This window comes from Oncorhynchus mykiss, chromosome 17 (genome assembly GCF_057628025.1).
Source record: "Oncorhynchus mykiss isolate SJ-2025 chromosome 17, ASM5762802v1, whole genome shotgun sequence".
Taxonomy (NCBI): Eukaryota; Metazoa; Chordata; class Actinopteri; order Salmoniformes; family Salmonidae; genus Oncorhynchus; species Oncorhynchus mykiss.
In genome coordinates this window covers 29,922,312-29,948,281 of record NC_143038.1, presented here as the reverse complement: position 1 = coordinate 29,948,281, position 25,970 = coordinate 29,922,312, and the positions used below count along the sequence as shown (strand labels likewise).

At 42.6% G+C, this 25,970-nt stretch overlaps 1 protein-coding gene and 1 long non-coding RNA gene across 4 annotated transcripts in view; one reads left to right on the top strand and one right to left on the bottom strand.

Moving 5' to 3' along the window:
* The window catches only part of LOC149975898 (uncharacterized), a 330,618-nt gene that overhangs the window by 114,233 nt on the left and 190,415 nt on the right, over window positions 1-25,970 (top strand). The window lies entirely within an intron of this gene.
* LOC110493972 (phosphatidate phosphatase LPIN2) overlaps window positions 1-25,970 on the bottom strand; it is a 44,014-nt gene that overhangs the window by 6,663 nt on the left and 11,381 nt on the right. For all 3 annotated transcript variants that reach the window (XM_021568607.3, XM_021568608.3, XM_036949986.2), the window contains exons 4-15: window positions 24,530-24,780; window positions 24,187-24,297; window positions 13,542-13,650; window positions 12,414-13,419; window positions 12,093-12,189; window positions 9,495-9,682; window positions 7,307-7,400; window positions 7,116-7,185; window positions 4,093-4,191; window positions 3,698-3,789; window positions 3,347-3,494; window positions 3,086-3,234 (exon numbers count right to left, since the gene is read on the bottom strand). In XM_021568607.3, coding sequence (XP_021424282.1) covers window positions 3,086-3,234; window positions 3,347-3,494; window positions 3,698-3,789; window positions 4,093-4,191; window positions 7,116-7,185; window positions 7,307-7,400; window positions 9,495-9,682; window positions 12,093-12,189; window positions 12,414-13,419; window positions 13,542-13,650; window positions 24,187-24,297; window positions 24,530-24,780 — 2,414 coding nt within the window. The remainder of the gene's footprint in view (window positions 1-3,085; window positions 3,235-3,346; window positions 3,495-3,697; window positions 3,790-4,092; window positions 4,192-7,115; window positions 7,186-7,306; window positions 7,401-9,494; window positions 9,683-12,092; window positions 12,190-12,413; window positions 13,420-13,541; window positions 13,651-24,186; window positions 24,298-24,529; window positions 24,781-25,970) is intronic.

Genomic DNA, 25,970 nt, shown 5'->3' with positions numbered 1-25,970 from the left:
AAATGTCTGCCCTGCTAGAGCTGCCTGTAAGTGTTATTATTGTGAAGTGGAAAACACAGCGCAGCCACGAAGTGGTACGCCACACAAGCTCACAGAACGGGACCGCCGAGTGCTGAAGTGCGTAGCACGTAAAACTCGCCTGTCCTCAGTTGTAACACTCACTATAAAGTTCCAAACTGCCTTTGGAAGCAACATCAGCACAATAATTGTTATTTGGGAGCTTCATGAAATGGGTTTCCATGGCCGAGCAGCCGCACACAAGCCTAAGATGACCATGTGCAATGCCAAGCGTCGTCTGGAGTGGTGTAAAGCTCGCTGCCATTGGACTCGGGAGCAGTGGAAACGAGTTCTTTGGAGTGATAAATCACGGTTCCCATCTGGCAGTTAGACGGACGAATCTGGAGAATGCTACCTGTCCCAATGCATAGTGCCAACCGTAAAGTTTGGTGGAGGAGGAATAATGGTCCAGGCTAGGCTTCTTAGTTCCAATAAAGGGAAATCTTCACACTAGAGCATATAATTCAAATTTTAGACAATTGTGCTTCCAACTTTGTGGCAACAGTTTGAGAAAGGCCTGTTTCAGCATGACAAAGCGAGGTCCATACAGAAATGGTCTGTCAAGATTGGTGTGGAAGAACTTGACTGGCCTGCACAGAGCCCTGACCTCAACCCCACCGAACACCTTTGGGATGAATTGGAACACCGACTGTGAGCCAGGCATAATTGCCCAACATCAGTGCCCTCACTAACGCTTGTGGCTGAATGGAAGCAAGTCCCCACAGCAATGTTCTACTTCTAACATCTAGTGGAAAGCCTTCCTAGAAGAGTGGAGGCTGTTATAACAGCAAAGTGGGGGACCAACTCCATATTAATGCCCATGATTTTGGAATGAGATGTTCGAGGAGCAGGTGTCCACATGCTTTTGGTCATGTAGTGTACTTATACTATAACACACAAACTCATCATCACATACACAGCTGCTACAGTCTATTTATCCATCCTGTTGCCTAGTCACTTTACCCCTATGTACACTACCGTTCAAAAGTTTGGGGTCACTTAGAAATGTCCTTGTTTTTGAAAGAAAAGCAAATTTCTTTGTCCATTAAAATAACATGAAATTGATCAGAAATACAGTGTAGACATTGTTAATGTTGTAAATGACTAATTGTAGCTGGAAATTTCTAAGTGAGCCCAAACTTTTGAACGGTAGTGTACATACCTACCTCAATTTTGTCATACCCCTGCACATCGACTTGGTACCCCATGTATGTATAGCAAAGCTATCATTGCATATTTATTCCGTGTTACAATTTTTTTCTTCCTATTATTATTATTATTATTATTATTATTATTATTATTATTATTATTATTATAATAAATTGTATTAGTTATTCTTTATTGTCGGGAAGGTAAGCATTTCACTGTTAGTCTAGACCTGTTGTTTACAAAGCATGTGACAAATACCATTTAGAAAGTTAGAAGATCAAAGATCCTACCCCCAAGACATGCTAACTCCCACCATTACCAATAACAGGGGAAGATAGCATGTCTTGGGGGTAGGATCTTTAACTTTCTCACTCATCATTATTCACAATTTATTGAGGATTATCCAAAATCATGGTAGCATCCACAATGTAGAAGTGTTTAGAAACATATATTCTTATTTACAATAACAGTGACTCCAAAATGACACAACTCATTAATACCATTAATTTCTATTGGGTACAAAATACTCCAAAACACAGCCAAAAGAAACTGGAAATGCATCCAACAAGTTTGTAGAGTCACAAGCTTGATCTGTTCATTGCGTGCTAGGAAAATGGGACCAAATATTAAACTTTGGACTCTTTTTTATTTTTTGAATTTTACCCCCTTTTTCGTGGTATCAAATTGTTAGTAGTTACTATCTAGTCTCATCACTACAACTCCCATACGGGCTCGGGAGAGACGAAGGTCGAAAGCCATGCGTCCTCCGAAACACAAACCAACCAAGCTGCACTGATTCTTAACACAGCGCACATCCAACCTGGAAGCCAGCTGCACCAATGTGTCGGAGAAAACACCAGACACCTAGCGACCTGGTCAGCGTGCACTGCACCCGGCCCGCCACAGGAGTCTCTAGTGCGGAATGAGAGAAGGATATCCCAAATACTTTGGTTCCCTAAAATGGGGGGGCTATGTACAGAAAGTCCTGTAATTTCTAAACGGTTGACCTGATATGGATGAAAATACCCTCAAATTAAAGCTGACAGAGAGCACTTTGTATCATTTCAAATGTGCTGGAGTACAGAGGCAAAACAACAAGTTGTTTTTTTGGGGTATATGTACTTTTCCTCCACTACATTACAAAAGAAAATATATACTTTTTACTCCCATACATTTTCACTGACACCCAAAAGTACTTGTTACATTTCGAATGCTCAGGCAGGACAATATGGTCCAATTCACACACCTATCAATATAACGCGTTGTCATCCCTTCTTCCTCTGATCTGGTGGACTCACTAAACACAAATACTGCGTTTAAGTTATGTCAGTGCTGGAGTGTGCCCCTAGCTGTCCGCCGTAAATAAAACATTTAAATTGTGCTATCTGGTTTGCTTAATATAAGGAATTTAATGTATAGCATTTACTTTTTAAGCATGACAATTCAATAATTTCCCCACCACTGTACTTGAGTGCATTTAAAACCAGATACTTTTAAAAATGTACTCAAGTATTTTACTGGCTGACTTGAGTCATACTAGCTTACTTGAGTCATTTTATACTTTATCAGAATCTTTAGGAGTTTCAATATTTTTGACCGCTACCTTGCCTGAGAACAGTTTGTTTTAATTGTTAAAACAAAACCTCTTTCTCTGAGCAATTGATTAGAATAAAATACATTTCCCAATTATTTTGGAGCATACAATATAGCTCAGTTAATTATTTATTTTATACAGTCATTACTGTTCATCTTTATCATGGGTGTTAATAATTTCAGACCCCAATGTATTTGGGTACACACGCACATCATACTGTGCTCCGATCGTGATAAACCACCCCTAAAGGCATTCAGTAGTACTTGGAGAAAACATTCTGCTCACTTGGTGATGGTGCCGTCGATGTCTGAGATGACAACGCGGTCGTCCCAGTTCCACAGGTAGATGGCAGCCTCGCAGCGACAGGTGCCCTGGTACTGAGTGGTCACGCTGAACACAACCTTGTTGGCCCCTTCCCGCAGGTTCAACCGCTCCTGGCCACAACACAATCACGAGGTTAAGATGGCTTACTGAGGGGGCAGGGAAATTACCACATGGTCGGGATCATGAGGTAGTGGTCGTGTGTGTGTGTCACTGGTGACGTACTATCTGATCGGAAGTGAGGCGTAGGGACTTCCGGTACATCTGGCTGAAACACTGGGCGGTGGTCATGGTCTCGGAGGTCTCTGATGATAGGCTGCCATCTCGGCCCAGGCCCGCCTCCTCGTCGCTTGTCAGGTCATCGAGAGTGGCCCTGGACAGTCACACATACAGTCACACACTATTTTAGCACGCGGTCTTATTTCTCACTATATGGTAGATAGCTAATGGAATAGACAAGCAATTCTGCTAAAAGAAACCACAAAAGGCCAAATTCTAATTTTTCATGGAACTCTTTTAGGCAAAACGTGCATTTGAGTTACGCATGGGGAACAATGTGCGCCTGTGATCACTCACAGTATCGTTGTTGAGTGACCGGAAACAGAGGCTGAGGCTTCTTCAGTCTCTGCTTGTGCCTTCTCTTGATCCTGCTTGGAATTCTCTCCAGGCTGTAGTAAAAATATTGTTATAAATTAAAAGCTAAGCAGCGGTTTACCCATTATCCTTCAATAAGAAGACATTCCAATCCAACTAAAATGTCAAATTAATTGTGTGCTGGTGCTAGACTGGGACAAACTGTATGTGCGACGGCTGGGGGTCCCCAGAAGTCCTGGGTCGTGTTCATTAGGCCACACCGTAGCATAACATTTTGCAACAGAAAACAATTTCAGATAGTACCTCACAGTTTTCTTCAGTTTCGTGTCTACTGAACACGGCCCTAGCCTGGATTGAAAAACACTGCGATAGGCTACCTGGTTTGGGTTAGTGTCCATGTCCTTCCTCCTCCAGGAGAACCACCAGCGGCCAGACTTTTTGGGCATCTTATCCTTCACCAGCTGGTCAATGGCACTCTACAGACAAACAGACAGCACAAGGTTAAAGGTCATATATTACACCTGCCACCACTTTCCCTGCCTTCCAATTATCATTCCTTATCCTTGGGTGCGTTCAGTATGACAGAACGGTGTGCAAAATTTTGTTCAATGGAAACAGTACTGTTTTGAAGGACCAATTGAAAAACGTTGTAATTATGGTGGTCTAGAGGACATTTGTGTACGGTGTGCCGCAGGAGTTTACTACATTTTACATTTGAATCATTTAGCAGACGCTCTTATCCAGAGCGACTTACAGTAGTGAGTGCATACATTTTCGTACTGGTCCCCCGTGGGAATCGAACCCTCAACCCTGGCATTGCAAGAGCCATGCACTACCAACTGAGTCACACGGGACTATTTCAAATGGTCACACACACACATATTGATCGTGCCACAACTTAGGGCCACCCCTTGCCACACCCACCAAACGGGAGCAAACGTACCTCAAAAGCTGTTGAAAACGCTGCACACCGTTTTGAGGAAACGTGTCATTCAGTACAAACCGTCACGCAAAAGTTGAATCAAACTGAACGCACCCTTGCAGTGTTCCCTGGCATACTACTCCCCATACTAGAGGTCGACTGATTCACTTATTATAACTTAACATAATAGATCAAAATCAACTTAGCCTCAAATAAATAAATGTTCAATTTGGTTTAAATAATGCAAAAACTAAGTGTTGGAGAAGAAAGTAAAAGTGCAATATGTGCCATGTTTAAGTTCCTTGCTCAGAACACAAGAACATATGAAAGCTGGTGGTTCCTTTTAACATGAGTCTTCAATATTCCCAGTTAAGAAGTTTTAGGTTGTAGTTATGATAGGACTATTTCTCTCTATACCATTTGTATTTCATAGACCTTTGACGATTGGATGTTCTTATTGGCACTATAGTTTTGCCAGCCTAATCTCGGGAGTTGATAGGCTTGAAGTCATAAACAGCGCTGTGCTTCAAGCATTGTGAAAAGCTGCGGGCAAACAGAGGAAAGTGTGGTTTGAAAGAATGCTTACGAGCCTGCTGCTGCCTACCACCGCTCAGTCAGACTGCTCTATCAAATCATAGACTTTCTTACAATATAACAAACACAGAACTACGAGCCTCAGGTCATTAATATGGTCAAATCCGTAAACTATCATTTCGAAAACAAAACGTTTATACTTTCAGTGAAATACGGAACCTTCCATGTTATGTCATAATTATGTAAAATTCTGACAAATTAATTACAGTCTTTGTTAGGAAGAAATGGTCTTCACACAGTTTGCAACGAGTCAGGCGACCCAAACTGCTGCATACAGTGCCTTGCGAAAGTATTCGGCCCCCTTGAACTTTGCGACCTTTTGCCACATTTCAGGCTTCAAACATAAAGATATAAAACTGTATTTTTTTGTGAAGAATCAACAACAAGTGGGACACAATCATGAAGTGGAACGACATTTATTGGATATTTCAAACTTTAACAAATCAAAAACTGAAAAATTGGGCGTGCAAAATTATTCAGCCCCTTTACTTTCAGTGCAGCAAACTCTCTCCAGAAGTTCAGTGAGGATCTCTGGATGATCCAATGTTGACATAAATGACTAATGATGATAAATACAATCCACCTGTGTGTGTAAGTCTCCGTATAAATGCACCTGCACTGTGATAGTCTCAGAGGTCCGTTAAAAGCGCAGAGAGCATCATGAAGAACAAGGAACGCACCAGGCAGGTCCGAGATACTGTTGTGAAGAAGTTTAAAGCCGGATTTGGATACAAAAAGATTTCCCAAGCTTTAAACATCCCAAGGAGCACTGTGCAAGCGATAATATTGAAATGGAAGGAGTATCAGACCACTGCAAATCTACCAAGACCTGGCCATCCCTCTAAACTTTCAGCTCATACAAGGAGAAGACTGATCAGAGATGCAGCCAAGAGGCCCATGATCACTCTGGATGAACTGCAGAGATCTACAGCTGAGGTGGGAGACTCTGTCCATAGGACAACAATCAGTCGTATATTGCACAAATCTGGCCTTTATGGAAGAGTGGCAAGAAGAAAGCCATTTCTTAAAGATATCCATAAAAAGTGTTGTTTAAAGTTTGCCACCTGATGGTGTCTGCAAAAGACCTGAGACTGGGACGGAGATTTGTCTTCCAACAAGATAATGATCCAAAACATAAAGCAAAATCTACAATGGAATGGTTCAAAAATAAACATATCCAGGTGTTAATGGCCAAGTCAAAGTCCAGACCTGAATCCAATCGAGAATCTGTGGAAAGAACTGAAAACTGCTGTTCACAAATGCTCTCCATCCAACCTCACTGAGCTCGAGCTGTTTTGCAAGGAGGAATGGGAAAAAATGTCAGTCTCTCGATGTGCAAAACTGATAGAGACATACCCCAAGCGACTTACAGCTGTAATCGCAGCAAAAGGTGGCACTACAAAGTATTAACTTAAGGGGGCTGAATAATTTTGCACGCCCAATTTTTCAGTTTTTGATTTGTTAAAAAAGTTTGAAATATCCCATAAATGTCGTTCAACTTCATGATTGTGTCCCACTTGTTGTTGATTCGTCACAAAAAAAATACACTTTTATATCTTTATGTTTGAAGCCTGAAATGTGGCAAAAGGTCGCAAAGTTCAAGGGGGCCGAATACTTTCGCAAGGCACTGTATACTCTGACTCTGCTTACACTGAACGCAAGCAAAAGTGACACAATTTCAGGCACTGCATTGATTATATGCAACACAGGACAAGCTAGTTAAACTAGTAATATCGTCAACCATGTTAAGATTGATTGTTTTTTCATAAAATAAGCTACCGATTGCTATGAAGGGCCTTCCGTTTAATCGGTCGACCTCTAACTCATACATTCAAAAGTATTACAAAGGAGTAGGTATAGACTGGTGAGAGATCGGTGATATACCTTTGGTAGATTCTTTTGAAAGACTTGCATTGACAGGACCATAGGGGCAGCTACTGCCCAGTTATAGTACCTAAAAGAGCACCAAAAACACCTAATTAGTCAACTGACAGAGACCTATACAAATCATACAGTACCACAGCAGAACCACAAGATCAGATGTATTGTATATCATTACCATATATGGAACTTACTTTGAGTTGATGCAGATAACCAGATTTGGATCTTCGATAAGTCCAGGGTTGCTCACCAAATCTTGGTAGTTCACAACTTGCTCCATAAACTTATCTGGAACAAAGGGAAATGGCAATAGAGAGAGAATGTCTCATCAATACAAATGCGTAAAAATAAGAAAATAACATAGGTTACCACATTATTCATGGGCTGTACATTTCGTAACATTGTTTTGAACGTTTGTTTCAGAACTGAAGGCCAACTGAACATTCTATTCAATACATCTTTCAATAGGTGCTGATAAAGATCTGGTCTAAAGTGCATTACTATCGCTTGAAAACCTGATGCCATATCTAAAAGGTCAATTATTACTAGCAAAACCTTGTGGCATCACTGTCCCCAGATAGAATTTAGTTGCAGTATAACATTTGGTTAGATGGAGACCAGACTTTAGCTAGCTAAAGTTAGCATTTGTAGCTTTTTTTTGACAAGCTTTGATGGCTAATGACAACATTGCCAACAGTCTAAAGTAAACTTGATGACATGATGGCAAAGCTGTTTCCTACAAAATATTTGCCTACTTTAGCAATGTCATTGTATTTCCAAACCATTAGTGTAATTTAGGCGAAACAGTCATAGCTCCCATTCAAAGTCATTAGCCCTCATTCTACTTTTTGATATCAAATGTGGCTGGAGGGTCTGTAGAACCTTGATAACAATGGCAATGACACGACTGAGTGACAGAGGTGCAACCCATGACTACAATGGCATTGATGAATACTCATATTTTTGTCTTGAAGGGCATTCTAGAGAGTGTGCATTATTTCCCATTACAAACCAGATTGTTTAAATCCTGGATGCTGATTGGTTGATATGCAGGAGTCGTGGGACAACTTCCACAAAATACCATGACGTGTTAATGTCATAATTCCACAGCCCAAGAAGGAAAATTCAGAAACTTTATCGCCCTTGGGGAAAAAGCATCTACACATACATTTTCCCATGCTACTATTTGGTTTGAAACAGACCTACCTGCCTGGCTCTAAGTTAACTAGCTACAAGCATTTTGCTACACTCGCATTAACATCTGCTAACCATGTGTTTGTGACAAATCAAACTTGATATGCCAATGATATGTTTAAAAATAGCAACGTCGAACCATGGACAGCTCTACCACTCGTTTGCCATCAATGTAAACATCACTATTAACATCAACTGGCTTGGTTAGCTCGGACTCGCCAACTGTAATAGTTGATGCCTATGTAGGCCTTTTCGATATTTATTAAATCATTTATTGAAGTACTTGTAGCTCATCATCATTGAACCTCTGCTAGCTAGCTGCATGCCAATGATTTGTTTAGCATAGCAACGTCGAATGAATAGAATGAACAACTGTCAAAACAACAGAAAATAAGTAACAGTCAGGCCGCTTGGGTAGCAACTTCAGAATGTAAAAATGAATCTACTCGTTAAAATGTTTTTAATGAAAATATGTTGTAATAATTTAAGCAATAAGGCCCTCAAACTCGGGGATTATCGTGTGATACCTCCCGGCTAAGGGCTGTTCTTAGGCCCCGGGTTCTCAGGCCTTATTGCTTAAATAATGCATGGCAATATTCAATCGCTATGAAGTTCATTCTTTTGAAAGCAAAAGTCAAAATGAATATATTATTGGCATTGTTGAATTAAATTTTCATAGTAGCAAGCTAGCAGGACTGACGTTTTGGTGAGATAAGCTAGCAAGTCTGTTTGGTTACAAAGGCAACTATTGTAGCTATCTAGTAAACCTGCTCGCTACTTCAGTGGATGTTGAACACATTTCTGCCGGCAAATTAACAAATTTCTAGCAGCAAATGTGCTAAATTATAGCTGTGCAATAGGTGGGATAATCAATTCAGGGCCCAATGCCTTCTGTGGAAAATGCAATTCTGATAGTGCTTCGTGGCACACACTTTCATGTCATGCATTATTTTCCACAGGACACATAGCCCCTTATTGATTATCCCATACTTAGTCATTTTTAGATTAAATAAATACTGTCTTCATTGTTTACTCACAAGCTTCAGAAATACCATCATTAGGAGCAGCAAAGAGTGAAGGAAATGTGCCCTTCCATGAGACATGCACAGCTGTCTCATGGAAGGAAAATATACATACAGTACTTCCAATAACTCCCTCTCTCTCACACTCTGTCACACACACACACACCTTTGTTGATGTGGCTGGTGTGGCCGGTGCGGCCGCAGAGGGACATGCTGACATCCATGTGGTCGGAGGTGGAGTCTGACAGGTACTCTGTTCCGCTGTCCATGGCCCCGCTGCCCACCGACTGGGGAGACTGGTTACCAGACCCAGACCCTTGCTCAGCACCCTGCCGCGAGCTCCCTTCTGTCTCACTAAATGGAGAGTAGAGGGAAAATGGTCTACCTCTATGCCTTTGAGTTTACTTTGCCAGAGTTAAAAATGGAAGTGACCCCAAAACCTGCTTCCAAATAATAATTCAGAATCTAACGCTACCATTTCATAATTACAATGGGTGAAAATACTAGTTCCAAGCTGTTGCATTTATCATGGGCCGTTTTCTTAAAGCTTCTCAGAGTAGGAGTGTTGATCAAGGATCGGGGTCCCCCTAGTTCATGTATTTATTATGGATCCCCATTCTATCTGGGGTCCAGCTAAATGAAGGCAGTTTATACAATTTTTATAACATTACAATACATTCACAGGTTTCACAACACACTGTGTGCCCTCAGGCCCCTACCACATATCTACAGTACTAAATAAGTGTATGTATAGTGCGTATGTTATCGTGTGTGTGCCAATGTTTCTTGCTTCACAGTCCCTGCTGTTCCATAAGGTCTTTTTAAAATCTAATTTGACTGATTGTGTCAGTTACTTAATGTGGAATAGAGTTCCATGTAGTACTGTGTGCCCCCAATAGTCTGTTCTGGACTTGGGGACTGTGAAGAGACCTCTTGTGGCATGTCTTGTGGGGTATGCGTCGGTGTCCGAGCTGTGTGCCAGTAGTTTAGACAGACAAGCTCGGTGCATTCAACACCTCCCATAAATACAAGCAGTGATGAAGTCAATCTCTCCTACACTTTCAGCCAGGAGAGATTGACATGTATATTATTAATATTAGCTTTCTGTGTACATCCAAGGGCCAACCGTGCTGCCCTGCTCTGAGCCAAAATCCTGTTTTTGTGGCACCTGACCACACGACTTAACAGTAGACAAGGTGCAACAAAACTAGGGCTTGTAGGACCTGCCTTGTTGATAGTGTTGTTAAGAAGGCAGAGCATCACTTTATTATAGACAGACTTCTCCCCATCTTAGTTACTACTGCATCAGTATGTTTTGACCATGACGGTTAACAATCTAGGGTTACTCCAAGAAGTTTAGTCATCTCAACTTGCTCAATTTCCACATAATTTATTACAAGATTTAGTTGAGGTTTAGGGTTTAGTGAGTGTTTTTTCCAAATACAATGCTTTTAGTTTTAGAAATATTTAGGGCTAACTTATTGCTTGCCACCCACTCTGAAACTAACTGCAGCTCTTTGTTGAGTGTTGCAGTCATTTCAGTCGCTGTGTATAGTGTTGAGTCATGCGCATACATAGACACCCTGGCTTTACTCAAAGTCAGTGGCATGTCGTTAGTAACAATTTTTAAAAAGCAAGGGGCCTAATAAACACCTACCCTGGGGAATCCCTGATTATCCACATTATAGCAGGGGATGTAAAGCCATAACACAAGTTTTTCCATGTGATCTTGTTCATTATGATCAAAAAGTTCAAATGGACCATAGATCAGCACTCCTACTCTGAGAAACTTTATGAAAACTGTCCCAGGAATTGACTGTAAATAGAATGAGTGACAGATCCGATTGGTATTTAACAATGGGATCAATAAGACTGAGAGGTTCTGATTTCTTGACTTAATATACTTATTTCACTAAGGGAGAAAGGGTCATGTATAACGTTTACATTATGTCAGCATATGTTATTGTTAGCCATCAGGGATCCTATGGGAGGAGAAGAGAAACAGTCTGGTACCAATCACAATGACCGCCTGAGTTGGGGAGGAGTGAGGAATTTGGGCAGCGGTCAGGTTAGATGAAGTGAGGAAGAATATATATCACTAATCTTCTGGATAGCAACAGAGGTGTATTGGCTGTTCAGATGTGTAAGGAGGGGCTCAGTGTAGGAGAAAGGGTTAAATATCAGGGCTTGTATGAATATGTTCTTTGTCTGTTCAACCCTTTGGGGTGAATAAAATTGGTTGGAGCTTTTATAGAGTCCGTCAATTTCTTACTCTGATATTTAGAACTTTGAAAAACACTGATATCTTATGCCGAGTCCCTAGCAGTGTGACCTGCCTTGTGAGGACAGTCAAGCCTAAGATAAGATACAATTTCTCATGATTAGTTTAGGGAATGCATCCTTCTACATTATCCACACAGAGTTCATCGATGTGTGTCGTCCTTTACACTGAGTAAGTGTGGATTGCGGAAGGCATGCCAACTAGGAACTTGGGTCAGAGTGGGGGAAAGGTGACATATTTTGGGCTGCATATTATGAAATCTATTGCCTGTTGACCTCCATTAATATTTAACCACGGGAGACACCAAAACTTAATGTAAAAAAAAAATTATAAAGTGGTATGAAAAACTGTGGATTAAGAGCAATGTCCGTTCTAACTTTAAGTAGATCTATAGTGGAATCTGGGCTCCTACTTATCATGTATGAACACTGATTACATTGAGCGAGGGGGGAAAGAAAGAAATCAGAGCAGGGAGCCCTTTACCCTTTAGGCGGGAAGTAGAGAGCTGCCACCTCTGGGTCAAGGTTAGACAGGTCGTCCAGGTAGATGTCGGAGGGTCCTAGGTGCTGACTGCGTTTACCTGTGTTCACACAGCACAGCAGCACAGAGACTGAGCACAGAGAACCACCACACAATTCAAAGTCAGGTCAAAAACAACACAAATCCTCTTGAATCTATTAACATAATGATTATACCCGTCAAATCCCTGCAGATCTAAGGGATAAGTGCCTAGGGTTTGGGAGTGAGACTAGGTGTTCATTTGGAATTGAGTATGGGTAGATATGTTTCTCCCAGAGTTCTCACCTTTCTTCTTGTCTCGGTGCTGTGCTTTGCCCGTTGTGACTGCTGAGCCAGAATGCTCCTCCCCCAGAGCCTCAGTGGCTCCCATGTCTGTCACTCCAATACTCTCCGCAGCCTGATTGGTCAGGGAGCCCTCTGTGGCTCTGTCTGGCATAACAGATTTTATCTCCATCTCCTCCCCTCCCTCAGTGCAGGGCTTGATCCCGCTGTTGCTCTCACTTACGATGACTCCTTCTGCAAACCCCTGTCCATTGGTTTCTGGTAAGGCACTGTGCTGGTCTGGGTGTTTTATCCTATCGAGAGACTCTGTGAAAATGTTGGGACCTGCTGCATTGGCTAAGCTAGCAGCGTCAGGTAAGCTAGCAGTGTTTGCTAAAGTATCTATCCTGTTGCTAGCTAGCCTGTCTGTGCTGGTTGTGCCAGCTTTGCTACCCTTTTTGGGTGGGATGGGTGTGTCTATGCAGTCGTTTTCAATTAGGCTAACTGTGTTAGCTACACATTCAACATCGCCTATGCTTCCTTCGCTAGCTAGGCTATCAGTATTTCCTCCATTAGCAATGCTAACTATGTTAGCCAGGGAGGATCTTGCCTCTTTCAGCTCCAGGTTGGATGCAGACTCCTTGGCTCCCTCCTCCCCTAACTGCAGGGTCTCTACTTGGGGCTGCGTTTTTGTATGCCCTGGAGCCTGGGAAGAGTCTATGCTAGCCATCGCTAATGATGCTAAAGTCAGTGGCTCTGCAGTGGGGTGATATGGGCTGGAGCTTCTCATAGAGGTTCTCTCCAGGTCTATGGGGGAAGTCTCTGTGTGTGGGACCGCTGGTCCGGTCCTGGGCTTGGGCCTGACCACCACCGTTACACTACTGTTCGCTCGGCCACAGCTGAAACCGGGCTCCTGGCCCATGTCGAAGGAGTCCTGCCACTGGATGGTGCGGAAGTGGGAGCTGTCCGAGCAGTGGATGCCAGGGGAGACGCGCTGCACCTCCACCATCCCCCTCTCCGCCAAACACATCTAGCGGGAGCAGGGAAAACAAAGCAGTGTGGTTATGAATTTCTTCAGTACAAACTTTCTACATCAACTTATGACACCTGTACGCTCTGTTACGGCACCTGTACTACCCTGTTATATCCTACCTTTGGAAAGCCACCCCAGTTCCACTGCATCTGAGGCCCTGAGGACTCCTGAGGCTTCACCAGCAGCTCAGAGTCACTCTTGGGGGAGGAAGGACGACTGTAGAACACACTAGAGACACAGAGAGGCTTCATTAATAGAACGCGAGATTGAAACAGAAGAGGCAAAGAAACTGTTCTTCAGAGAGAGAGCGAGAGAAACTAAAAAAGAATGAGAGGGAGACAGAAGATAAAGAGCGAGAGAAAGAGAGCAAAGCTCTAAAAAGGCCATGCATACTAGAGGTCGACCGATTATGATTTTTCAACGTCGATACCGATAATTGGAGGACCAAAAAAAACGATACCGATAATAAAAAACAATTATATATATTATTATTATATATATTATTAATAAATATATATATTATTAATAAATATATATATTATTAATATTTTTTTAAATAGGCCAATTTTTATTTATTTGTAATAATGACAAAATAAGTGTTAAGTATTGTTATTAACTTAATATAATACGTCAAAATCAATTTAGCCTCAGATATATAATGAAACATTTTCAATTTGGTTTAAATAATGCAAAAACAGTGTTGGAGAAGAAAGTAAAAGTGCAATATGTGCCATGTAAAAAAGCTAACGTTTAAGTTCCTTGCTCAGAACATGAGAACATATGAAAGCTGGTGGTTCCTTTTAACATGAGACTTCAACATTCCCAGGTAAGAAGTTTTAAGTTGTAGTTATTATAGGAATTATAGGACTCTCTCTCTAAACCATTTGTATTTCATATACCTTTGACTATTGGATGTTCTTATAGGCACTATAGTATTGCCAGTGTAACAGTATAGCTTCCGTCCCTCTCCTCGCCCCTACCTGGGCTCGAACCAGGAACACATTGACAACAGCCACCCTCGAAGCATCGTTACCCATCGCTCCACAAAAGCCGCGGCCCTTGCAGAGCAAGTCTCAGAGCGAGTGACGTCACCGATTGAAATGCTATTAGCGCGCACCCCGCTAACTAGCTAGCCATTTCACATCGGTTACACCAGGCTATTCTCGGGAGTTGATAGGCTTGAAGTCATAAACAGCGCAATGCTTGAAGCATTGCGAAGAGCTGCAGGCAAAATGCTCGAAAGTGCTGTTTGAATGAATGCGTACGAGCCTGCTGCTGCCTACCATCGCTCAGCCAGACTGCTCTATCAAATCATAGACTTAATTATAACATAATACACAGAAATACAAGCCTTGGGTAATATGGTCGAATCCGGAAACTATCATCTCGAAAACAAGACGTTTATTCTTTCAGTGAAATACGGAACCGTTCCGTATTTTATCTAACGGGTGGCATCCATAAGTCTAAATATTGCTGTTACATTGCACAACCTTCAATGTGTCACAATTAAGTAAAACTCTGGCAAATTAGTTCGCAACAAGCCAGGCGGCCCAAACTGTTGCATATACCCTAACTGCGAGCAATGAACGCAAGAGAAGTGACAATTTCTCCTGGTTAATATTGCCTGCTAACCTGGATTTCTTTTAGCTAAATATGCAGGTTTAAAAATATGTACTTCTGTGTATTGATTTTAAGAAGGGCATTGATGTTTATGGTTAGGTTCAGTGCAACGATTGTGCTTTTTTCGCAAAATCGCTTTTGTTAAATCATCCCGTTTGGCGAAGTTGGCTGTCTTTGTTAGGAAGAAAGTCTTCACACAGTTCGCAACGAGCCAGGCAGCCCAAACTGCTGCATATACCCTGACTCTGTTGCAAGAGAAGAGACACAATTCTCCTTGTTAAAATAAATTAATGTGAGCAGGCAATATTAACTAAATATGCAGGTTTAAAAATATTTACTTGTGTATTGATTTTAAGAAAGGTATTGATGTTTATGGTTAGGTACACGATGGAGCAATGACAATCCTTTTTTTGCGAATGCACACTGCATCGATTATATGCAACGCAGGACACTCTAGATAAACTACTAATATCAACCATGTGTAGTTAACTAGTGATTATGATTGATTGATTGATTGTTTTTTATAAAGATATGTTTAATGCTAGCTAGCAACTTACCTTGGCTTCTACTGCATTCGCGTAACAGGCAGGCTCCTTGTGGAGTGCAATGAGAGGCAGGTGGTTAGAGCGTTGGACTAGTTAACTGTAAGGTTGCAAGATTGAATCCCCGAGCTGACAAGGTAAAAATATGTCGTTCTGCCCCTGAACAAGGCAGTTGACCCACCGTTCCTAGGCCGTCATTGAAAATAAGAATGTGTTCTTAACTGACTTGCCTAGTTAAATAAAGGTGTAAAAAAAAAAAAAGAACAATAATAATAGTCCAAATCGGTGTCCAAAAATACAGATTTCCGATTGTTATGAAAACCTGAAATCGGCCCTAATTAAAAGAAATTGGCCATTCCGATTAAAATCGGTCGACCTCTAATGCATACATAAGCTAAATAAACATAATTGACACCGGCAAGCGCAGTTCGCAAGTTATTTTTTTTCTATTGAATTATCATCATAGAATTCCCACGCACCTGCAACAAGTAACCTCAGATGTGTGCTTTTCCTATTTTAAGAGAGCGGGAGAAAGACAGTAGGGAAAAAAGTGACAAAAACAGAGAGTTCAACAACCTGAGAGAGAATGAGGGGGACAGACGTAGAGAGAGGGCGAAAGAGAAAGAAAATTTGCTTTCTTGGACACAGATGCCTAAATTAGAAATTTCAGAGATTACTGTATTTCTGACGTCTCAAACGCTAACTCCGGAGGTCGCACACAGCACTTGCCCGATAGTGGCTCCCCTCTAAGCAGCGCAGTGCAAAAATAATTGTCTCGTTAAGCCGAACATTCATATTGTAAAAATACTAATAGCAGAGCAATGTTCTTCAAACAGCTGAAATGTATTGGCATTTTTCATAATATTTGAGACTTGTTTATTGAGTTGCATTCTGAAATTGTTGCCGCATCTTTAACACTAGAACTGCTGGGCCTCGAGGGACCCCCTTTCCAGCTAATGAGCAGTCATTCTGACTGCAACATTCTCAGTGTAATTAATACATTTCATATGCTATCGCTAAAATAATAATTTGGTTGTACTCATGGTGTTAACAGAATACTTACATTTTTATTTTTTTTAAATGGCATTTATTAGTTGTCGTCGCTGTAGGCTATATTTAAAAACAAAAACATTCAACTGTTCAATCAATTCTTTGTTCAACTGTTCTATGTCATCAAAACTGAGGCAACGCATGATCTCTCTTGAAGCCATCCCGTGACATGGTTTCTCCAAAGAAAAGTATCCCATACATGTCTGACCAGAAGCCTTCCATATTTTAGGTACACACTCTTTCCACCGAATGCTTCACGGACATGCAGGATTGAAATGAATGCTTCCAGCTCATCAGACAGATCCCAGGCAGTGTCTCCTTGCTCCCTGTGTGCCTCAGCCACAGTACAGTCCCTGTGCTGTAGCATGTCCATGTCACATAAACAATGAAAGCAGGTGAGTGTGTTGCCGATGGTTGTTGATTTCTTGAGATGTAGGGCCTGCTGCTCTCTGTGATTACATTTTGTGCTGATAATAATTGACCCGTAGCATTGTCACCAGCTTGTTCTCGGGGCAAGAGGGGGGGGGACCATTAAAAGAATGACATTCCCTCCTAAAACTGGTTATAACTCCAGGTCTTTAAAAATGGCAGAGTAATAAAATAAATTCATGAGCAGTCAAAAAGTTTTTACTTTAGTTTATTTGGTAAATATTTTCTTAACTCTTCTTGAACTGCACCATTGGTTAAGTAAGCAAGCATTTCACGATAAGGTCTACAGTCGTGGCCAAAAGTTTTGAGAATGACACAAATATTAATTTCCAAAGTTTGCTGCTTCAGTGTCTTTAGATATTTTTGCCAGGTGTTACTATGGAATACTGAAGTATAATTACAAGCATTTCATAAGTGTCAAATGCTTTTATTGACAATTACATGAAGTTGATGCAAAGACTCAATATTTGCATGCTGTAAATTAACTTCTGGGCCACATCCTGACTGATGGCAGCCCATTCTTGTATAATCAATGCTTGGAGTTTGTCAGAATTTGTGGGTTTTTGTTTGTCCACCGGGTTCTTCAGGATTGACCACAAGTTGTCAATGGGATTATGGTCTGGGGAGTTTCCTGGCCATGGACCCAAAATATTGATGTTTTGTTCCCCGAGCCACTTAGTTATCAATTTCGCCTTATGGCAAGGTGCTCCATCATGCTGGAAAAGGCATTGTTCGTCACCAAACTGTTCCTGGATGGTTGCGAGAAGTTGCTCTCTGAGGATGTGTTGGTACCATTCTTTTAACAAGGCTGTGTTCTTTGACACAATTGTGAGTGAGCCCACTCCCTTGGCTGAGAAGCAACCCAACACATGAATGGTTTCAAGATGCTTTACTGTCGGCATGACACAAGACTGATGGTAGCGCTCACCTTCTCCGGACAAGCTTTTTTCCGGATGCCGCAAACAAAAGGTAAGGGGATTCATCAGAGAAAATAACCTTACCCCAGTCCTCAGCAGTCCAATCCCTGTACCTTTTGCAGAATATCAGTCTGTCCCTGATGTTTTTCCTGGAGAGAAGTGGCTTCTTTGCTGCCCTTCATGACACCAGGCCATCTTCCAAAGTCTTTGCCTCACTGTGCGTGCAGATGCACTCACATCTGCCTGCTGCCATTCCTGAGCAAGCTCTGTACTGGTGGTGCCCCGATCCCTCAGCTGAATCAACTTTAGGAGACGGTCCTGGCGCTTGCTGGACTTTCTTGTGTGCCCTGAAGCCTTCTTCACAACAATTGAACCGCTCTCCTTGAAGTTCATGATGATCGATAAATGGTTGATTTAGGTGCAATCTTACTGGCAACAATATCCTTGCCTGTGAAGCCCTTTTTGTGCAAAGCAACGATGACGGCACGTGTTTCCTTACAGGTAACCATGGTTGACAGAGGAAGAACAATGATTCCAAACACCACCCTCCTTTGAAGCTTCCAGTCTGTTATTCGAACTCAAATCAGCATGACAGAGTGATCTCCAGCCTTGTCCTTGTCAACACTCACACCTGTGTTAAAGAGAATCACTGACATGTTGTCAGCTGTACCATTAGGTGGCAGGGCTGAAATGCAGTGGAAATGTTTTTGGGGGATTCAGTTCATTTGCATGGCAAAGAGGGACTTTGAAATGAATTGCAATTCATCTGATCACTCTTCATAACATTCTGGAGTATATGTAAATTGCCATCATACAAACTGAGGCAGCAGACTTTGTGAAAATTTATATTTGTGTCATTCAAAACTTTTGGCCACGACTGTTCACTTGTTGTATTCGGCGCATGTGACAAATAAAGTTTGATATGAGTTCTTTAGCAGTTCTAGTGTTAAAAAGGGTGTTTTCCCCCCTTGGCTGCTTTGAGCCACCGTCCAAGCAAGAAGCTTGCAGCAAGAAGCTGATAAACAGGGGAATTATCAACATTTCAGTCGCAATTTTGCATTTACCTTCTACAGTTTAATGAAGCCTGGTTTGATCTCAAGAAACTTTAAAAATGCTGAAACTGTACTTTTAATACTTGCATGAGTGTTAAAGGTTAATGTTTGATATGCTAACGTTACTAGCTAGCCTTGTGTTGTAAGTTATTGTCCTGCTGAATGGTGAATTAATCTCCCAGTGTCTGGTGGAAAGCAGACTGAAGCAGGTTTTCCTCTAGGATTTTGTAATGTGCTTAGCTCCGTCTCGTTTCTTTTTATCCTAAAAGTGTCTGTTTTTGCCGATGCCAAGCATACCCATACCATGCAGCCTCCACCATGCTTTAAAATAAGGAGGCAGTTAACTCAGTGATGGATTGGATATGTCCCAAACATCAGGCTTTGAAATTCAGACAAAACTTGTATTACTTTGCTGTGTTTTTTTTCTTCAGTATTACTTTAGTGCCCTGTTGTATACAGGATACATGTTTGGGAATATTTGTATTCTTCTTTTCACCTCTGACATTTTGGTCATTATTGTCAAATCAAATCAAATTTTATTTGTCACATACACATGGTTAGCAGATGTTAATGCGAGTGTAGCGAAATGCTTGTGCTTCTAGTTCCGACAATGCAGTAATAACAAGTAATCTAACTAACAATTCCAAAATTACTGTCTTGTACACAGTGTAAGGGGATAAAGAATATGTACATAAGGATATATGAATGAGTGATGGTACAGAGCAGCATAGGCAAGATACAGTAGATGGTATCGAGTACAGTATATACATATGAGATGAGTATGTAAACAAAGTGGCATAGTTAAAGTGGCTAGTGATACATGTATTACATAAGAATACAGTCGATGATATAGAGTACAGTATATATACGTATGCATATGAGATGAATAATGTAGGGTAAGTAACATTATATAAGGTAGCATTGTTTAAAGTGGCTAGTGATATATTTACATCATTTCCCATCAATTCCCATTATTAAAGTGGCTGGAGTTGAGTCAGTGTCAGTGTGTTGGCAGCAGCCACTCAATGTTAGTGGTGGCTGTTTAACAGTCTGATGGCCTTGAGATAGAAGCTGTTTTTCAGTCTCTCGGTCCCAGCTTTGATGCACCTGTACTGACCTCGCCTTCTGGATGATAGCGGGGTGAACAGGCAGTGGCTCGGGTGGTTGATGTCCTTGATGATCTTTATGGCCTTCCTGTGACATCGGGTGGTGTAGGTGTCCTGGAGGGCAGGTAGTTTGCCCCCGGTGATGCGTTGTGCAGACCTCACTACCCTCTGGAGAGCCTTACGGTTGAGGGCGGAGCAGTTGCCGTACCAGGCGGTGATACAGCCCGCCAGGATGCTCTCGATTGTGCATCTGTAGAAGTTTGTGAGTGCTTTTGGTGACAAGCCAAATTTCTTCAGCCTCCTGAGGTTGAAGAGGCGCTGCTGCGCCTTCTTCACAATGCTGTCTGTGTGAGTGGACCAATTCAGTTTGTCTGTGATGTGTATGCCGAGGAACTTAAAACTTGCTACCCTCTCCACTACTGTTCCATCGATGTGGATAGGGGGGTGTTCCCTCTGCTGTTTCCTGAAGTCCACAATCATCTCCTTTGTTTTGTTGACGTTGAGTGTGAGGTTATTTTCCTGACACCACACTCCGAGGGCCCTCACCTCCTCCCTGTAGGCCGTCTCGTCGTTGTTGGTAATCAAGCCTACCACTGTTGTGTCGTCCGCAAACTTGATGATTGAGTTGGAGGCGTGCGTGGCCACGCAGTCGTGGGTGGAGATGGGAGGAGGTGTTCAGCGGGGAGTGTGTCAGCGGGGAGGAGATGTTGTTGCCTACCCTCACCACCTGGGGGCGGCCCGTCAGGAAGTCCAGTACCCAGTTGCACAGGGCGGGGTCGAGACCCAGGGTCTCGAGCTTGATGACGAGCTTGGAGGGTACTATGGTGTTGAATGCCGAGCTGTAGTCGATGAACAGCATTCTCACATAGGTATTCCTCTTGTCCAGATGGGTTAGGGCTGTGTGCAGTGTGGTTGAGATTGCATCGTCTGTGGACCTATTTGGGCGGTAAGCAAATTGGAGTGGGTCTAGGGTGTCAGGTAGGGTGGAGGTGATATGGTCCTTGACTAGTCTCTCAAAGCACTTCATGATGACGGAAGTGAGTGCTACGGGGCGGTAGTCGTTTAGCTCAGTTACCTTAGCTTTCTTGGGAACAGGAACAATGGTGGCCCTCTTGAAGCATGTGGGAACAGCAGACTGGTATAGGGATTGATTGAATATGTCCGTAAACACACCGGCCAGCTGGTCTGCGCATGCTCTGAGGGCGCGGCTGGGGATGCCGTCTGGGCCTGCAGCCTTGCGAGGGTTAACACGTTTAAATGTCTTACTCACCTCGGCTGCAGTGAAGGAGAGACCGCATGTTTTCGTTGCAGGCCGTGTCAGTGGCACTGTATTGTCCTCAAAGCGGGCAAAAAAGTTATTTAGTCTGCCTGGGAGCAGGACATCCTGGTCCGTGACTGGGCTGGATTTCTTCCTGTAGTCCGTGATTGACTGTAGACCCTACCACATGCCTCGTGTCTGAGCCGTTGAATTGAGATTCTACTTTGTCTCTGTACTGACGCTTAGCTTGTTTGATAGCCTTGCGGAGGGAATAGCTGCACTGTTTGTATTCGGTCATGTTACCAGACACCTTGCCCTGATTTAAGCAGTGGTTCGCACTTTCAGTTTCACGCGAATGCTGCCATCAATCCACGGTTTCTGGTTAGGGAATGTTTTAATCGTTGCTATGGGAACGACATCTTCAACGCACGTTCTAATGAACTCGCACACCGAATCAGCGTATTCGTCAATGTTGTTGTCTGACGCAATACGAAACATGTCCCAGTCCACGTGATGGAAGCAGTCTTGGAGTGTGGAGTCAGCTTGGTCGGACCAGCGTTGGACAGACCTCAGCGTGGGAGCCTCTTGTTTTAGTTTCTGTCTGTAGGCAGGGATTAACAAAATGGAGTCGTGGTCAGCTTTTCCGAAAGGGGGGCGGAGCAGGGCCTTATATGCGTTGCGGAAGTTAGAGTAACAATGATCCAAGGTCTTTCCACCCCTGGTTGCGCAATCGATATGCTGATAAAATTTAGGGAGTCTTGTTTTCAGATTAGCCTTGTTAAAATCCCCAGCTACAATGAATGCAGCCTCCGGATAAATGGTTTCCAGTTTGCAAAGAGTCAAATGAAGTTCATTCAGAGCCATCGATGTGTCTGCTTGGGGGGGGGGGATATATACGGCTGTGATTATAATCGAAGAGAATTCTCTTGGTAGATAATGCGGTCTACATTTGATTGTGAGGAATTCTAAATCAGGTGAACAGAAGGATTTGAGTTCCTGTATGTTTCTTTCATCACACGTTAGCCATAAGGCATACGCCCCTGCCCCTCTTCTTACCAGAAAGATGTTTGTTTCTGTCTGCGCGATGCGTGGAGAAACCCGTTGGCTGCACCGCCTCGGATAGCGTCTCTCCAGTGAGCCACGTTTCCGTGAAGCAAAGAACGTTACAGTCTCTGATGTCCCTCTGGAATGCTACCCTTGCTCGGATTTCATCAACCTTGTTGTCAAGAGACTGGACATTGGCAAGAAGAATGCTAGGGAGTGGTGCACGGTGTGCCTGTCTCCGGAGTCTGACCAGAAGACCGCCTCGTTTCCCTTTTTTTCGGAGTCGTTTTTTTGGGTCGCTGCATGGGATCCGCTCCGTTGTCCTGTTTGTAAGGCAGAACACAGGATCCGCGTCGCGAAAAACATATTCTTGGTCGTACTGATGGTGAGTTGACGCTGATCTTATATTCAGTAGTTCGTCTCGACTGTATGTAATGAAACCTAAGATGACCTGGGGTACTAATGTAAGAAATAACACGTAAAAAAACAAAAAACTGCATAGTTTCCTAGGAACGCGAAGCGAGGCAGCCATGTCTGTCGGCGCCGGAAGTAGTGGAGTAACTACAGGGTGGTTGATCCATCCCCAGTTCTCCCTTCACAGCAATTGAACTCTGAAGCGGTTTTAAAAACACCATGGGCCTCATGGTGACATCCTGCTCAGACAGCGAGAAGTACACGGACTTACTGTTAGGGAGACAAAAGAGCCAGCCACAGACCTTCCTGTCCAGAGTGTGCAAAGATGTCATCAAGGCAAAGGGTGGCTACTTTGTAGAATCTCAAATATATTTTGGTTTGTTTAACACTTTTTTTGGTTACTACATGATTCCATATGTGTTATTTCATTGTGTTGATGTCTTCACTGTTATTCTACAACGTAGGAAACAGTACAAATTAAGAAAAACCCTTGAATGAGTATGTGTCCAAAGTAGTGTATGTATGAGGGTCATAGGAAGGGGTAGTGATAAAGAAATCATGTCAACCCCTATTGTTTTTGTATAACGATCCCTATTATTAGTGTTATTATTGTATAACGACAAAGTGAAACATTTCTTCACAAAAAAATATTGTTCTCACAGTGTTATTTAACACTGTACAGGAAATGGTGGTTTCGGGTGGATTATTATTTTAATCTGTGTCCAGGAAACAGCCCCTTAGAGCAGTGGTTCCCAAGCAGTGGCTTCCAACCTTTTTTAAAACCGTAGCATACCTCGATGGAATAAAAAAGAAATAATTAGTGGTAATGACCTCCCATCTCATCCATTCTGCAAATAATACATTTTCTTTGACAAATGTTTTTTTTTTTTTACAAATTCTATTGGATTTATTTGAACGGTTAGCATAGTTCCTTACTTATGACGATTTGTGTGGACTCTTAAAAGTGTCCTGCGAAACTGCGCTAGAAAGAACACAGTGCAGACCCCGAACCTCAGAAGCCCCGCCCTCCTAAAGCTGTAACACCGGGGTTTGCATTATTTTCCTCAATTTATTACCACTCTTCAAACTATGTTAAACCTCGGTAAAAAGGTTCAGTTTTGAACAGTTTGGCAGCCTGAGTGCACCGGACTGAAAACAACGATATAGACGTAACCATGTGCGCCATTCAATGGATTATCTGAGAGGCACTGGTGCTCCCAAGTCAAAATTACATGTGCAATCCAAAGGTCACGGTTCGAAGTGAGAGGTCAAAATAATAAATCACACCATTGGAAAACCAATACATAAGGCTTAGAGGGTAAGTTGTCTGACCTGCTCTCTGAGGGGGACCACTCTCCCTCTGAGTGAGGGTGTACGTCCCTGTTCTGCACGGCCCCCAACTCTTCATACGGTTGCTCAGACAGCGAGAAGTACACCGACTTACTGTTAGGGAGACAAAAGAGCCAGCCACAGGATATATCAGAACATAAAATCCAATCGTTCAAAGCCATATACCGAATGCTATATCTAACAATAGGACATGGGTTAAATGTATTTGTCTTTTTCACCTAACACTTGTGGTGTGTTTCATTTAGTTTGGTTAGCACTATGAATCCAATAGAATAGTCATTCTTAACCAATAGAATTCATGTTTTCAACAGGAGTTGACATTGACCTGGCGAGCATGGATGTGGTGAGCTCTTCTTTGGAAGGGCTCTCCTGTTCAGTCTGCTCCCGCTCTCTCTCCCTCTCATCGGACGAGGAGCTGCCGTCATCTCTTAGGTGGGAGTCGGAGCGTATGCGTTTGCGCCGCCGCTTTTTCCTGCGTGTGCTACCGGAAGTGGGGGGGCTTTCGAAGGTCTCCTCGGCCCCCTCCGGGAGCTCGATGAGGATGGGTGACGTACAGAGGTGGGCTGGCACTCTGGACTGGGGGTGAAGTGGAGAAAATTAAGGCACAACTAAAATACTAATCAGTTGTGTTAATGTACTAGGCTACACATGAGTAGGTGTGTCTAAACTTTTGACTGGTACTTCATACGCCCCCCCCCCCCCCCATCTGGGAATTGAACACCAGTCCCCTGCATGACAGGCGGGGAACAACTCCAACAAACAGACCTTCTCTCCCCATCTCAGGCAACCCTGATGCCATTGTACACTGTTGTCTATTAAAAGAGAGGGCCTTCTCCAGTTACGCCAATCTTCCTAAGAAGTCACCGACAGAGTTCAGACTCTTGTACACTGACACCGGTCACACAAACTGGTCCGAGTCAAGGCAGCCGGAGCGTTTCCACCCCAGGCAAACAAGACAGCACTTGTGAGTATCTTGAATTTCCATTGTGAAACCACATGCCCTAGGGCATGGTCGGACATTCAACTCTGTCTGGTTAGCCTTTTTGAGCTCTTACCACTGGCCAACTTATTCAAGCAAGGAAGCATTAGCTACACAAACAAAGCAGAAAGTAGTTAGTTTTTGTGTTTGCTTAAAGTAAACACCAAGACATCTAGGGAACGAGTACTCTCTCCCCACTAACAGACACCTAAGTCGGAGCCAAATCTAGTAGTCCGTGTGTTTGAAATGTTAGTAAATTGAGGAAATGAACGCAAGCCCCAGCATTACAAGCAGGCAGGCGGGGCTTCCCAGGGCTGGCCCTGAATTCATTGGCCCTTTGGGTGTGTTTAAAAAATTTAAAAAATTGTGAATTTGATTGGTCGTTGACTCCCCATAGTATGTTATGCTGAGTGACTGACTGAAAGGGAATAAATCAGACATTGAATCTCTCTTTAAGCATGGTCAAGTTAATCATTTGGCTGTGACACTAAGATACAGTCGTCCTACTGAACTGAAGGACAGGAAGGAAACTGCTCAGGGATGTCACCATGAGCCCATTGGTGACTTCAGTTCAATGGCTGTGATGGGACATTACTATGACTCCACAAGAAAATTATATAATAATAATAATAAAATACAGAATACAAATATTCCAAAACATACATCCTGTATTTAACAAGGAACTAATGTAATAATACAAAAAAATATAATTTTGAGCCTTATGTTTAGGGCAAATCCAACTCAACACTTCACTGAGTAACTTCCTCCTTTTCAAGCATGGTGGTAT